Source organism: Neodiprion lecontei, chromosome 4 (genome assembly GCF_021901455.1).
Source record: "Neodiprion lecontei isolate iyNeoLeco1 chromosome 4, iyNeoLeco1.1, whole genome shotgun sequence".
Taxonomy (NCBI): Eukaryota; Metazoa; Arthropoda; class Insecta; order Hymenoptera; family Diprionidae; genus Neodiprion; species Neodiprion lecontei.
In genome coordinates, this window is record NC_060263.1 from 15190189 (window position 1) to 15203512 (window position 13324).

The 13324-nt window shown below is 38.9% G+C and overlaps 4 protein-coding genes and 1 long non-coding RNA gene across 8 annotated transcripts; 3 read left to right on the forward strand and 2 right to left on the reverse strand.

Moving 5' to 3' along the window:
• The first annotated feature begins 616 nt into the window (after nt 1–616).
• Nucleotides 617–2594, forward strand: LOC107224201. Of its 2 annotated transcripts, XM_046739088.1 has the most exons (3): nt 617–899; nt 991–1278; nt 1370–2594. In XM_046739088.1, exons 1-3 carry the CDS (start codon nt 803–805, stop codon nt 1501–1503), a joined length of 519 nt encoding a protein of 172 aa, XP_046595044.1. In that variant the 5' UTR covers nt 617–802; the 3' UTR covers nt 1504–2594. The 2 variants fall into 2 exon arrangements, with proteins under 2 accessions (XP_046595044.1, XP_015519656.1); XM_015664170.2 differs by having other exon boundaries at nt 991–2594.
• A 111-nt stretch (nt 2595–2705) lies between these two features.
• Nucleotides 2706–6546, forward strand: LOC107224214 (nucleolin). Its single transcript, XM_015664187.2, has 5 exons — nt 2706–2950; nt 3549–3794; nt 3887–4027; nt 4400–4527; nt 4785–6546. The coding sequence occupies exons 1-5, from the start codon at nt 2843–2845 to the stop codon at nt 4801–4803; spliced, it is 642 nt and encodes a 213-aa protein (XP_015519673.1). The 5' UTR covers nt 2706–2842; the 3' UTR covers nt 4804–6546.
• LOC107224205 (E3 ubiquitin-protein ligase rnf146) lies at nt 6038–9021 on the reverse strand. Its single transcript, XM_015664174.2, has 3 exons — nt 8559–9021; nt 8109–8351; nt 6038–7902 (listed from the first exon to the last, which is right to left on the reverse strand). Exons 1-3 carry the CDS (start codon nt 8707–8709, stop codon nt 7601–7603), a joined length of 696 nt encoding a protein of 231 aa, XP_015519660.1. The 5' UTR covers nt 8710–9021; the 3' UTR covers nt 6038–7600.
• A 468-nt stretch (nt 9022–9489) lies between these two features.
• Nucleotides 9490–12584, forward strand: LOC107224202 (dipeptidase 1). 3 transcript variants are annotated; one of them, XM_046739084.1, is made up of 9 exons: nt 9490–9605; nt 9721–9962; nt 10242–10365; nt 10521–10692; nt 10930–11361; nt 11460–11718; nt 11826–11910; nt 12041–12116; nt 12187–12584. In XM_046739084.1, the coding sequence occupies exons 2-9, from the start codon at nt 9876–9878 to the stop codon at nt 12419–12421; spliced, it is 1470 nt and encodes a 489-aa protein (XP_046595040.1). In that variant the 5' UTR covers nt 9490–9605; nt 9721–9875; the 3' UTR covers nt 12422–12584. The 3 variants fall into 3 exon arrangements, with proteins under 3 accessions (XP_046595040.1, XP_015519657.1, XP_046595041.1); XM_015664171.2 differs by having other exon boundaries at nt 9491–9619; XM_046739085.1 differs by lacking the exons at nt 9490–9605; nt 9721–9962 and adding an exon at nt 10107–10128.
• LOC124294243 lies at nt 11092–12909 on the reverse strand. Its single transcript, XR_006904189.1, has 3 exons — nt 12739–12909; nt 11755–12356; nt 11092–11346 (listed from the first exon to the last, which is right to left on the reverse strand). It is a non-coding gene; the product is annotated as an uncharacterized LOC124294243 (long non-coding RNA).
• Nucleotides 12910–13324: the final 415 nt, after the last annotated feature.

The window sequence follows — 13324 nt, forward strand, 5'->3', positions numbered from 1 at the left end:
CTCAGATCTTAGTCACGGTCACTACAGAGGACACCGCACGTTTGAATTTAACGGACGCGACTGATTTTGGTGATGTTTTTCACCGATAACGATATTGTTCACTTTGATTACGTGAACTTTCGCAACTTGATGCACACGCGATAGTTCCGTTTCACTCACTGGCTAATTCGTTTTCCTGCAAGTCGCAACGATTCGAAAGATTCGACTCGATTTGCGAATGATCCGATTCGATTCGCGACTGATCCGGCTCGAAGGACCAAAAAATGTTTAGAGAGATGGCAAAAAGATATGGATCATCGACGTGGGATCCGCGAATTAGTGATGAGAACGAGCGTGAATGAAACGAAAGTGATGTTGAGATGGAGAGAGATAATGAATACCGATAATTGAGATTTTTGTTGGTTTCGATGAGGCGATACAAACCGTATCGTAAGAGAACGTTACAGAGAGAGAGAACACATAGATTATACACATACATGATTTCGAGACAGTAGACAATACATGAGATACACCTGATAGGTTTTGAGTCGCGACACGGGCAAGCGGCGAGATTTGACGCAGAGACGGCAAGTAAACATTGCACGCGAGTGTGCGTACATGTGCGAGGACGATTTTGAGTGTCGCGAGACACACATTTAACTATTCGATACTTTGCCGAAACATACAGTATCATCAGTATTTCGTTCACGGCTGCAGGCGCGACTTTCTTCTTTTTTTGTCATCTGTCAAAATCAATCTTGAGCATTTGCATATAATTCGGGGTTAATAAATTTTTGTAAATTATAAGACAAGGGTCCCCAAAATGTTTTTGACCACGAAGGCAAGGCTTAAAATTGACGATAATGAGAAACTACACATTTCTCGTCGGCCTGGTACAGCCGCCTGGCTGTTTCTCGGACGTAAGAAATGACAAAAACCTTGATAAAAGTTACATTTATTGATGTCAAAATTGTTTCCGAATTATCTCGAGTATTGAAATTTCTGTTTTAGTGTCTGTTCTTGTCTTTGTCGAACTTTGTCGTCGTCTCTCCGAAAATGTCTTTGTATCAACAGTGTTGATTTTTGGAGACATAATGTTTGTATTGGACACATTGGGAGATTGGGAGGATTTCGTCTTGGATAAAGTCGCAAATAAAGCGACATTCAGGCGGTCTAGTTGGAGCGATAAATTGTGCTTGGGTTCCGCTGGTGAAAAATCAGTAGTTACAATGGAATTGAGCAAAATTCGACACGTTGGTGTTTCCATGACTTTGGGGCTGTTCGTTCTTTTAAAGAACGGTAAAACCACTTCTTTGTCAACGCGCGGGCTGCACCGGGAGGAAATTCAAACAATGCGTCGCGAAGTTCACAATTTTTTGAATCTAACCAGAATTGAATGTCTCGATAAACTGCCGCCGGATCATCACAATCGCTTGCTCATACCGTCAGACTCGGACGATGAAATCTTCGATACTGCTGGAAAAACGAAAAATTAACAGAATGTATAAAGATATGTTGGAGTGACTACAGTTGTGTGCATTTTAAAAAGATATTCAATCAAGTGCAAACCGATTTTTAACATTAATGTTTAGTGCATATGTAACGACCGAAATTTTCAAGTCGATTTGCCGCTCCGTATGCTGTTCATAAAAAATTCTTATAAAATGTAGGTAGATATGAATCGGCAAGTAGATACTAGCGGAAAATTAGTAAGATACATCTTCATGGAGTAGTCGATTTTTAACCTGACGGCACATATCTTTCGATTCGATTCTCCGGTGTATGCAGGATGAACTTTTGATTCCGTACTGTAAAATGTCAGAGTAAAATTTTTTAATTGGTGATAAAGGAGGTATTCCGAAATGTGTACCAGTACGTGCAAAATTTCGGGACGGTCGTTTCGTAACTAGAATGAATATGCATGATTTGTCATTTTAGAACAGACGTACCGAAAATGATATCTTTATAGTGCGTTCGGTATTTATATCTGATTCCTCGATTACCTCGAAATGCGACGCTTCTTCTCTCTGCTCGTCACGCGTTTCGAGGTAGTCGAGGAATCAGATGTAAATATCGAACGCAGCTACGACAGTTCAGTGAGTCCAATCCATTTCGGAACGTTTCGAAATGTCGCATGTGCTAGCATACATTTCAGAATACGTCCATAGTCGCACCCTGTGTCACATAAAGTGAAGTCAAATCGAAAGTAAATTCGCGTTTAAAACCGTTCGATTCGGTACCAAATTATTCGAGTGTATCAATGGTCGAACCCAATGTTTTCAGCTCGTAAATTGAGAGTTTCAATTATCCAAGAATCCCGCAGCGAAGGGTGCAATTAAACCAAATTATTACAGGCATTTTTAGAAAGCCGCTGGTGTAGGTACCAAAATGAACCAAAGTATAGTTTACATCACACCCAATATTCTACTGGTACACTTAGGGTTGCTATACCAGTGGCTCGCCAAAAAATGCCTTATACTAGATAGAAGAGACCTAATCTTTTGTTTTTATTGTTCCTGTTTGTCAAATTTATGCTTGTTATACGTTTCATAATACGCCCGTTAAACGTTTAACGGACGTTCGTGAATTCGGGAATCGCTTTCAAGACGAATTTAAACAAGGCGGCGTCGATCGGCAGCAACGGAGCAACGCTTCCGGCAGCCGCGTCGGGTGTGACGTATAGCGGCATGAATGCGCAGCCGGTGTGCGTCAAGAGCGTACCATTTCACTCGAGTCGCGCCGCTGTAGTCGCCATATTGTTTGCGGTCTTCGCGTTCGTCGGTCCTATTGTACCAATCGGTAGTTTTCGTTTTCGGTATTGTGTTAGTGAGGAATAGTTAACAAAATTTCGCGAAAAGGCGGCATGAAGAAGACGAAGGACATGTCGGACGAAGACGAATATTCAGCAGACGATCCTGAGGAAGTCGAAGGTGTATCCGAAGACGAATGGACGCCCGAACCGGGAGCCGAGGTGAGGGAGGCCCACGCCACCGATCATATTCCATGATCGTTCTACGATCTGTTACTGCCTCTATATCGCGACGCCCGCGAGCAATTTACGGCAATATTCGACCTCCAGATCACCGAAGATCTTGCAGTCTTAGACCGTATTCGAAATCGTCTCGCGTTCCGCTCGCCGGTGATCTTCGCCGACTCTTCTATCCGTTTATAAAGTTTTTATTTTGCTCAACACCATATCAACTCTTCTCCGCTAATACACTTACACCATTTTTCGCAACTCGTATACCCGGCTTTTCTCTCTGATATTTCATTCATTTTCTATGTCGTTAATTCTTTTGCACGCATTTTTTCACTTATAAATTTTCACTGAGCGTTATCGCGAATGCCGGCTCACGTTTCTCGAACTCGCGTCATGATTTAAATCCAGTTACATACTGGTTTTCTTCATTCCCAATTTGATTTGCTTTGTGTTAGCAGCTAAAATAATAGAAACATTAGCACTTTTCTTTGAGTTTGTCATAAGAATTCTATAGGCATTGTGCTTCGTAGATCATACTTATACACCAATAGTGTAGAATTTCAGATAAGCCAGAGCTTGGTTTTTTCAGGGTGGCACCAAAAAGAGGCCGCAAAGAGCTGCCAAGAAAAGACAGCACTCCGAGGAAGAGGAAGACGAGGAAGAGGAAGAAGAGGAAGAAGAAGAAGAAGATGAAGAGGAGGATGAGGAGTCGGATTCCGATTCGGGCAAGAAACCAAAAAAGAAGAGACGTTCAAAGAAGGAGGAAGAAGACGAAGATGACTCCGATGACAACAGTTTTAATGAACCTTCTGGCGTACCACCAAAGGATTATACCGTGAGCATAGTTGCCTTAGTTTTACCTTCGCAGTGACTGATCCATCACGTCGTATTCAGATGTTGAAAATTAGTTTCTTGAATTTCTTTCAGTCTGGCGCCTTTGTTGTCGCTAAAGCAGATATTAACGGAGATACAGACCCTACCTTGTGGAGGATAGATGGCAAAGCACTTCTCCAAAAATATTTGCCTTGCAAAGAGGACGACAAAACTGTTTACAAAAGCACATCCACGGTGAGTTTTGGTATTTGGTTTGTGTAGCAATGAGAACTCTAAATTTTAATTTGCTCTTGAGAAGCTATCATAACTTTTTACTTATTCAACTATAAAGTTTTGTTCAAACCTTTAGATTTAATTAAGAAATATTTGCCATATAAAAATTTTCTGCTCAGAAACCTTGCAAAATTGCAGTTTAATCATTAATTACGTAGGGCAGACTGAAGTTTGATAGGTTATTAATTTGAAGAAATGTATTTAATTTTATTTTGCATGTAGTGGAAGTTTATCCATATCAACACTATCAGTATTAAAATACTGAATATATCGCAAAATTTCTTTGTGTGCGAATTTTATGTGATTTTAACAATCACAGTTTTTTTCTTTCAGTATTCTGGCTGGTCAGTAAACAACAAAGATAAGTACTTGGCAGCACAGGTCACATTCAAGGTCCAAAATCGTCATGAGACTATCGTTGAGTTACACCTGGATCGGCAACAACAGCAAGAAATTGTCAAGTGAGTATTCACGCTGTTGTTTAACATGAGGCATGCACCTTTAGCATTTGGATTGACGTCGAGGGATGACAGAAATCATTTTTCGTATTGATTCAAGTCGAGTACTAAGTATTCTATTTGCTCAAACTTTGATGTTAAATAATATAACAGCATCACCGATTATTCAATTTTATGTTATCTTTGATGCTGAGACCAGACTGCTTTTATAAGGCGATCATCATTGCTATCATTGAACGAATTTTATGTGTTATTTTCAGAGAAGAAAAAGAGGATTAAGTGCAACACTACAAACATCCTCGTATTTGTTTATATATGTTTTAAGATAAAGTAAGGTAAACACAGATTGCAGTTAGTAGAAAAGTGGTCTAACGTGTTTTAATTAATACCAAAATGGAAAGAAAAACATACTAGACTCCCAGAAAATTTGTGCCGACTTTTCTATAATTACCGTATTGTACTTCCATATGAGTTTGGTAATGCTGAGATCTCGAAATTCGAACACAATCGAATACTCGAAAACTGGGATAGGCGAGTAAGTTTACTTTCTCCTGTGTTTTAATCTAATCATGATCATATTCCAGTATAACAATAGAACAATTATTTACGTTCTTTGGCATTTTCTTTCATCCTTGTTACTTGAACTTTTATTGGTATTTCAACACCTCGAGTCTTAGCTGTTTGACAGTCTTTAGAGCTCAGTGCTAGTGTTAGGCCATGCTACGCAACTGCAGCTAGTTGTAAGAATATCGAAAATAACAAAACACAACATCAAATTAAAAAACATAAAAAATAATGATTAATCTAAAAAACTAGTAAATAACAAATCAATTCTAACTGCAAGCATCTTATGTTTTGATTTTATAACACAGACGAAAGGGACCTGTTAATTAGTCTTTCTAAATAAAATCTTAACAAGCATTCAAAATAACGCCGTCTTTGGCTGGGAATTCATTTAGAGGACAGCATATTATTGATATTGATAACGCTGCGTTGGGTTCATCTAAATTGGAATTAATCAATTTCTTTTCAGTATGGTTTTTTACTCTTGTGACCCCAACTGCGAATAGGGTAATCAAATCCAAGAACCGTAAAATTACGTACATACATATATCATCAGCGCTACTAATGATGATTGAATCATGGGCGATTATTGAAAATAAAAACTATTTATTACTCTTTCACAAATTTGAACGTTCAGTCTCTTATATCGATTCTTCATATAAATGTGAACATTTCCTGATTACATACTACTATTGGATATGAATTTGCAAATGATCAGTCATTAAAAGATGTCGATCATATACTTTTACCAAGAGACAAGTCTTCAAGCAAGAATGAAATTCATTTTAGAACATTTACTGTCTGGTTGGACAAAAATATCTATACAAGTAATGTAGTAACTTATTTCAAACAAATATGAAACTTGTACTGAAACTGATCCAAGCAAGTTCATTAAACCATATCCTTTGTCAAGACATATAAATTAAAGAAATTTTCAAGACGAAACAAATTAAAAGGGAAAAAGATTTATTGATTATAAATGCGAAGTTAATGTATCGCGTATATATCATACTAAATTGTGAAACAGGTTTCTATATGCATTAAAAAGAATGAAGCCACAAAGTTTTTCTGTATTCAGTATCCTGATTAATAAATAGTCTGTTCTTACCAGGTTTAAAACGGTAATCTTTCTTGCCTGTCTAAATAAGCGACATGTTTACTTAACTCGGAACCTTTTCCACCTCTTCCTCAAAGAATAGCTTATTTCAAAGTTAACGTTGTACCGTACAAAGTAAAGATTATACATTTCAAATGCTGGCCCACAAGCATGAGAAAACAATAAAACGTATCAATTAGATAATTTGAGAGACATATTTCGACTATGAACAAACGGACTGTCGGTGAAGTACATTTCCGTTTGAAGACAAATCATTGATTGCCACTTGGTAAGAAGGAAAATTCAATATTTTCAAAATGTGGTTACCGTTCATACGAAATTATTTTATAATATATGTATCAGGGTGGGCCAAAAAAATCGACTATTTTTTTTTCACTTTCTACTCTGAAAACTTGGTTGGTAGAGACCTCAAAAACATTCTCTCCAAGTATGAGCTCTTAATTTTAAGAGGAAGGTCCTCCGCCTCACAGTTTTCTATTTTTTTCTTATGGTGAGGAAGAAAAATACATATCTCGGTATCTACTATTTATAAAAAAAAAAGGTGTATCATATTTTCGTAGGAAATTGACTTCTCTACAAAAAAGGTCTCTTACAATTTTTTTGTATACCTCACTGTTCAGAAGATATTCACCGTCAAACTTCAATGCACACTATTTTTAACAGTTTTTTTGTTAATAATTCAAACAATTTCAATTTATTTCATGAGTTTCGGGAAAATCTGTACAAATTTCAGGTTCTGTCGTCGAAGTAACTACAACAGAAGTTCTCTGTTTCAAAAACTTTTTGTAATTTATCATTTTTTTAGTATTTTTACAATTTTTTTTTTTAATATTTTGAAATCCCAATCATGCTCTTAATTAATTTTATGGCGTTTGTTCAGAGAACATTTTATAACTTTTTTTTCACAAATTATACGTAAAATGTTTTGCTCGAGAGGATTTTTGTTTTAAATCCTATCGCTTCGTCTGTTTGTCTTGTGCAACTAACGCCACTGTTAGAAATAGTGTGCATTGAAGTTTGACGGTGAATATCTTCTGAGCAGTGAGGTATACAAAAAAATTGTAAGAGACCTTTTTTTGTACAGAATTCAATTTCCTACGAAAATATGATACATATTTTTTTTTATAAATAGTAGATACCGAGATATGTATTTTTCTTCCTCACCATAAGAAAAAAAAATAGAAAACTGCGAGACGGAGGACCTTCCTATTAAAATTAGGAGCTCATACTTGGAGAGAATGTTTTTGAGGTCTCTACCAACCAAGTTTTGGGAGTACAAAGTGAAAAAAAAATAGTCGATTTTTTTGGCTCATCCTAATATGGATATTGTATATCAATCTCTTATATTCTACATACTTATAGTTAAATTGTACATGGATTTCATGTACGTAATGATCAGGTAGTATTGGCGGCATTATTCACAGGACTGGCTGGTCTCTCTGCGCCTCTTATTTCCCTCACAATGGGCTCTTCTGCCCTTCCATTGAGTCTCAATCCAGCCACTCCCTTCTTAGGTATAGTACATAGATCGCGTTTAATTTTTCTCCTTCTAGAAGGATCATTACGACGCAATTGAAGCATGCATCCAAAATCTGCGATGTATAGGAAACCAGCTATGAGCAGCTCACAGGATCTTAGTCCCTGCTTGTATGCTGTTTCAAGTTCTGAACTTGTTCGCTGATCATATTGCCACCAGCCTGAAACAAATCAGTGAAATTTACTGGTAGAAAATGGCAGGAGAGACAACTAAGTTAACAAGTCTAGTTTTGAGGTAATCACGAGAAATATGGCATAGGAAATTAGAACATGCAGGTTTCTCCTAAATGTGATAGTAAAGTTAAACAGTGCTACAATGTTGGTAGTGAACTCACAAAGAAGATATATAGCAAAATTTGATCCCTACCATTGCGTCCTTCGTAGAACCAGCGATACTGTTCCTCCTCTGTAACCTGAATAGTTTTGACCAATTCTTCAAGTTCCACAAGCCGAGGTTTTTCAAGAAAGTCAGGTGGGATCTCGTGCCGACACATCGGGCACCGTTTACTCTGGTTTGCGACCCCTTTCACACAGAGGAAGCAAAATACATGACTGCAAGGAAGCTGAGCTGGGTGAACGCAGGGCTGTAGACAAACTGCGCATTCCGGACCTGCGAATAATTGTCAACCTTAGGAGAAAATTTAATGGAATCGGTTCTCAACCAGGCGGATAAACGGAGATGGGTTTCTTCAGAATAATTAATTGTTGAAGGATGTAAACAATGTCCAGTGACACAGAGTGTTTTCACTCATATCTTTTGAGACACTTTGGTAATGATCTGTAACTCAAATCCTTAAAGATAGAAGGTGGAGTTTACCGTCGCTGTCTTCTGTTTCAGCACCGAAGTCTTTTTCGCTTGACTCGTTGACGGGTGGATCCTCTGTTAAATCGATCACCGCATCGGCCATTGCGTGAATTTTTTGTATTTTCGAGTATCTGACGGGTTTACATAGCCTTGTACGTTTCATGTATTAAGCAATCAGTTCGACTGCCGAAGTATTATTTAGCGCTTGTAATTCTCCTTCGTGGGAAGAACCTCCGAGAAGGAAGGGATAATTGAGTCTTGTAAATCTCAGTGTTGTTCTTCCGTCGGTGGTTGCAAATGCGACCGAATTTGCCAACGCATATTGCCTTCTTTTCTTTTACGTGTGAAAACTACGTGAAAAATCAATCGCTTGACGTTATACTACGAATTATAATCACACTGATTTAACCAAATTTTGTTCGAAATAATTATCAGTTAAAAAATACCAAACCGCGGAAGAAGCTGCACAGATGGCTTCACTTGCTTCTGCGCACCTTATGGTCGAAATTCGAAATTACATTTGTCTAATCGTCGGTATATACGTTAACATTTGATTCTACTTTACCGATATGCGATCGGCTTCGAAAGCGAAACAACAATTAGAACGCAATTAGTAAATATAAAACACGTATTTTTGTGTATTATTTATCAATACTCCTAAAAAGTGGTCTCGATTGATGTAAATTTAAATACCGATTATTGCTACAAGGAGACTGAACTCGAATGGGAGAATTGACAGAACTTGTACAGCAATTGAGGTTCATTTTTTTTACCACTAGCGTCGCTAGTTTTCTTTTTGCACCAGTGTCATTGGTTGTAGGGGTTGCAGGGATGCTCCAGATCGACCAATCGATGGTCTTGCAATGAGATTGGTAGAAAGTTTTCAATTCAAACTGGCGCCTCATACTTCCTCCTTTAGGCAGTTATTTGTTTACGTCGTTGACTGAATCCTCAGTCAACGCATTCGGTAAGAAAGAAGTGCCGCGGATATTTTCAGTTGATAAAACAGGAGAACATCGTCTGCAGGGTCTGCAGTAACAGCTGGGCTGAAATAAAAACGTAATTTTGTTAAGGTAACCTCCCAAGTCCCAATAGTGCCCAATGTACGCTTGTGGCTCAGTTGTGATAGGTCTCGTTCTCTCAGATTTTGAAGGATAAACTTGAATATGTTTAGTCACGAAGATGTTACCAAGACCGGATCACGCTGGCTTATTTTCGGGAAATACGGTCGATACGATTTGACCGGTTCACGCAGCCGCGTCCTGACAGCCAGCGGCTGAATCGCCACACAACACACCTTCCCTCGACTGTAAATAAAACATTTAAATAATGTTTCAACTTTACGAAGATTCGCGTGCTGACGGATTGGGATATCACCCGTCGCATCGCAGAGAAAAAGAGGTTGACATTCTTGAGGTATATCTATAATAAATCTGAATTTTACTCGTCCATTCTGATTTGGTTTGTTGTTCTTTATTTGACGACATAAACAAAGCTTACCACTCCTCTCCCTAGGACGATAATCCCCTATCAAAATCTCCAACTATGTCTGATCAAATTTTATTAAAGAACTTTCTCTCAGGTATTGATTTGAATCAGTACTCATTTATGTGTTGTAACTTTTATAAATCCATGAATAATATGTGACTAAGCCAATGCCAACAATGAAACTACAGTACATACTCGTTTTTTCAGACATGCCTGCAACTCTCGTCACCAGAGCTCATTTGCAAAATGCCTAACGGAGATGTCAGCCGGCGCATTAAAGAGGGTCTGGCTTCTTCCTCGAGAAAGGAAAACCAAAGCTCTCGTGAAGATGGTAAGCTGAATCTCGTTCAAATTTGTCTGTATTTTGGATAAGATCTTGGCTAGCTGTTTATGTAGGTATAACGGCTAGTCATATCCTCATTTTATTCTCAATCTATTAATACTCCCCAACTTTTTATTCTAATTCTAATCCTTAATATTTTGCAGGAACTAAATTGGGCAAGCGATGGTTCGTCATTCTTGGACTGCTCTTTCTGGGCTGCGCCCTAGTTGCCGGTGTAGGCTTACCATTGGCGCTCGAACTTCGCAGCTCACACCTACTGGAAGCCAGACTACTCGTTGTTAAACGAATACTATCAGAAATGCCACTCATTGACGGGTCAGTATTCATTTTTGATATCCCATGGTTAATAGTCACTTTAGAAATAATTTCTTATATAATACGAAATTCTTGAATTTCATCAACAAAATATATTAATCTGTTTTATTACATGCATGTCCCTAGAAAATGTTTCTGCACTTGAATTTTTTATCCCTAGACGGGAGAATACACCAAGATAATAAATGTAACCAATACTCCCTCAGTAGCCTTTTCAAATTTAATTTATTGCTCCAGGCATAACGATTTTGCTTGGAACTTGCGCCAGCGGGGAGGAACAGCGAGAAACTTTCCCTTCGAGGATGATCTTTCTAAGAACTTGACGTGGGGTCCAGAGTGGCAAACAGATTTAGTGCGTCTAAGACGGGGTAATGTTGGGGCTCAATTTTGGTCGGCTTACGTTCCTTGCGAGGCTCAGTTTCTGGATGCCGTTCAACTGACGTTAGAACAGATCGATCTTGTCAGAAGATTAACATCAAAACACCCAACGGGTATGCGTCTGGTAACTTCGAGTGCAGAGCTTGAGGGAGCTCACAGAGATGGCATGATTGCCAGTCTCGTTGGTCTGGAAGGCGGCCACAGCATTGGCTCCTCACTGGCAGTTTTACGCAGTTTTCATCTCTTGGGTGCTCGATACATGACTTTAACGCATCGCTGCAACACACCGTGGTAAGAAATCATGTAAAAATTGTTGCGATTTTACGAGCTATAATTTATCTGAAATTCTAGCTGAAATTGTTTTTGCAATTTGTTGTTTAACTTTTCAGGGCGGATTCTAGTCTAGTAGAGGACCCGAACGAAGATGTGCCTCTGGATTATCACAGTAGTGGTCTGTCCACGTTCGGGCGAGCTATTGTCAAGGAGCTAAACAGACTGGGGATGCTGGTAGATCTTTCTCACGTTTCTACTCAGACGATGAGAGCAGCTTTGGCTGTGACTAAAGCACCTGTTATTTTTTCACACAGTGCAGCTAGAGCCTTGTGCAACTCGTCAAGAAATGTCCCGGACGACATTCTTCGCTATCTCGTGAGCATTGATCGGTTTTTCCAAACTATTACCAACCCTTGGCGATTCGCTCCAATTGCAAAGCATGGCAACGCAAATACAGATTATGCTTCAATTTTTATTTTTAGCCCATTAACGGTGGATTAGTGATGGTGAGCTTCGACAGTGCCCATCTAAGTTGCAGCAGCTCCGCTTCAATGCACGACGTAATCGGTGAGCTTCAAGTTTTTCACTTGTTGCAGGATTGGCGAGTTTGCAACAGATGACAAGTAGACTTTTGTCTAATTTGCGATTAATCGATATTGTGCAGATGGAGTAATCTGACGATTTACTTCCATTTCAGCACATATCACTCACATCAGAAAAACCGCGGGAGTTAATCACGTTGGACTCGGAGCTGGATACGATGGAATTATTAGGTACACTTCATGATGAATTCAAAGTTATGACAACGATGCAAGATTAGTCTATATATTGAAGTTTTTACAGCCCTCCGGCGGAGTTGCCAGACGTCTCTGGCTACCCTTTGCTACTGGCGGAGTTGACCAGAGATAGGCGATGGTCAGCAGCTGACATAAAGAAGCTTGCTGGTGGAAACTTGTTGAGAGTTTTGAAAGAGGCAGAGACTCAGTCTTTGGCCCTTTTGGCGCAGCAACCATCTGAGGAATGGATAGCGCAAGAGTTAATTGAGGATACCGCTTACTGCAGGTATCATGATGCGTGAAGAATTAACGTGATGCTAAAAAAATTCGGAAATGAGCGGGTTTCATCTTGTATAATTATAATTCATAGTAACTGTGATTATCTTCTCTATTCCGTTGATATACATCCAACTGTAAATGTGGAAATATTCTAAGTTTTTTAATAAAAGGAAATGTTTGCTGTAACGTTCATAAATTTAACTGTATGGTAATAGAATATCACAGCATATCTTGTATGTTCGAAGCTTCTTCAATTCGAAGTTACTTCAGATTTTCGTATTGGTTTCAATGATCTAGGATGGGAGTTCTAGGTCTATTATGAATTTGAATGATAACTCACAATGATTCGAGCTGTCGAATCGTAATGTCATTTATTAGCTCATATGGGAAAAGCCTAAGGCATAAAAACCCATGACGTTGCAACGATCTTATTTTACATGTATTATCGTTACGTGTACATCCTATCATTACATGATATCAAGTCGGCCTAATGAGAATGTACATCGCCCGTTTGACTCACACCATCGCAATCTCGCGTATATGATACGTTGGTTTTCGCATTATTTTCGTATATCTGTATCGGGGGATCTTGAGGCGTTGCCGTCCCCTCGGTCAGAAGGTCATTATCAAAGGATCGGAGAATCTCGAGCCGTTGTCGTTCTCTCGATCTCTATGACAAGAACTGTTTTCGTGAACCTCGTTAGGTTGGATGTGTATCAGCCTTAGGCCTCATCGTCAACGTGTTTTCCGAAGCGAATCGTTTTGACGACTGCTACAAATTCGCGCGCGCGTCTGCTCATTTATCCGTGAAAATCAGACACCAGCGCTGCCACGAGTCAATAGAGCGCGGCGATCTCGAGAAACTACGATGGCGCGATATTCAAAGACCTTCAGTCACCAAACATATTTCACTATTGATACTTTGC

What these genes read in the sequence shown, in the direction of transcription:
- LOC107224201 (XM_015664170.2), top strand. Translation starts at nt 803, where the DNA reads ATGTTTTTGACCACGAAGGCAAGGCTTAAAATTGACGATAATGAGAAA. An exon ending in CGCCTGGCTGTTTCTCGGAC is followed by an intron (nt 900 to 990) that starts GTAAGAAATGAC and finishes TTTCTGTTTTAG; the next exon opens with TGTCTGTTCTTGTCTTTGTC.
- LOC107224214 (XM_015664187.2), top strand. Translation starts at nt 2,843, where the DNA reads ATGAAGAAGACGAAGGACATGTCGGACGAAGACGAATATTCAGCAGAC. An exon ending in TACCACCAAAGGATTATACC is followed by an intron (nt 3,795 to 3,886) that starts GTGAGCATAGTT and finishes AATTTCTTTCAG; the next exon opens with TCTGGCGCCTTTGTTGTCGC. An exon ending in TTTACAAAAGCACATCCACG is followed by an intron (nt 4,028 to 4,399) that starts GTGAGTTTTGGT and finishes TTTTTCTTTCAG; the next exon opens with TATTCTGGCTGGTCAGTAAA.
- LOC107224205 (XM_015664174.2), bottom strand. Translation starts at nt 8,709, where the DNA reads ATGAAACGTACAAGGCTATGTAAACCCGTCAGATACTCGAAAATACAA. An exon ending in TGAAACAGAAGACAGCGACG is followed by an intron (nt 8,352 to 8,558) that starts GTAAACTCCACC and finishes AATTATTCGCAG; the next exon opens with GTCCGGAATGCGCAGTTTGT. An exon ending in GTTCTACGAAGGACGCAATG is followed by an intron (nt 7,903 to 8,108) that starts GTAGGGATCAAA and finishes GATTTGTTTCAG; the next exon opens with GCTGGTGGCAATATGATCAG.
- LOC107224202 (XM_046739084.1), top strand. Translation starts at nt 9,876, where the DNA reads ATGTTTCAACTTTACGAAGATTCGCGTGCTGACGGATTGGGATATCAC. An exon ending in GAAATGCCACTCATTGACGG is followed by an intron (nt 10,693 to 10,929) that starts GTCAGTATTCAT and finishes TTATTGCTCCAG; the next exon opens with GCATAACGATTTTGCTTGGA. An exon ending in GGATACGATGGAATTATTAG is followed by an intron (nt 12,117 to 12,186) that starts GTACACTTCATG and finishes AAGTTTTTACAG; the next exon opens with CCCTCCGGCGGAGTTGCCAG.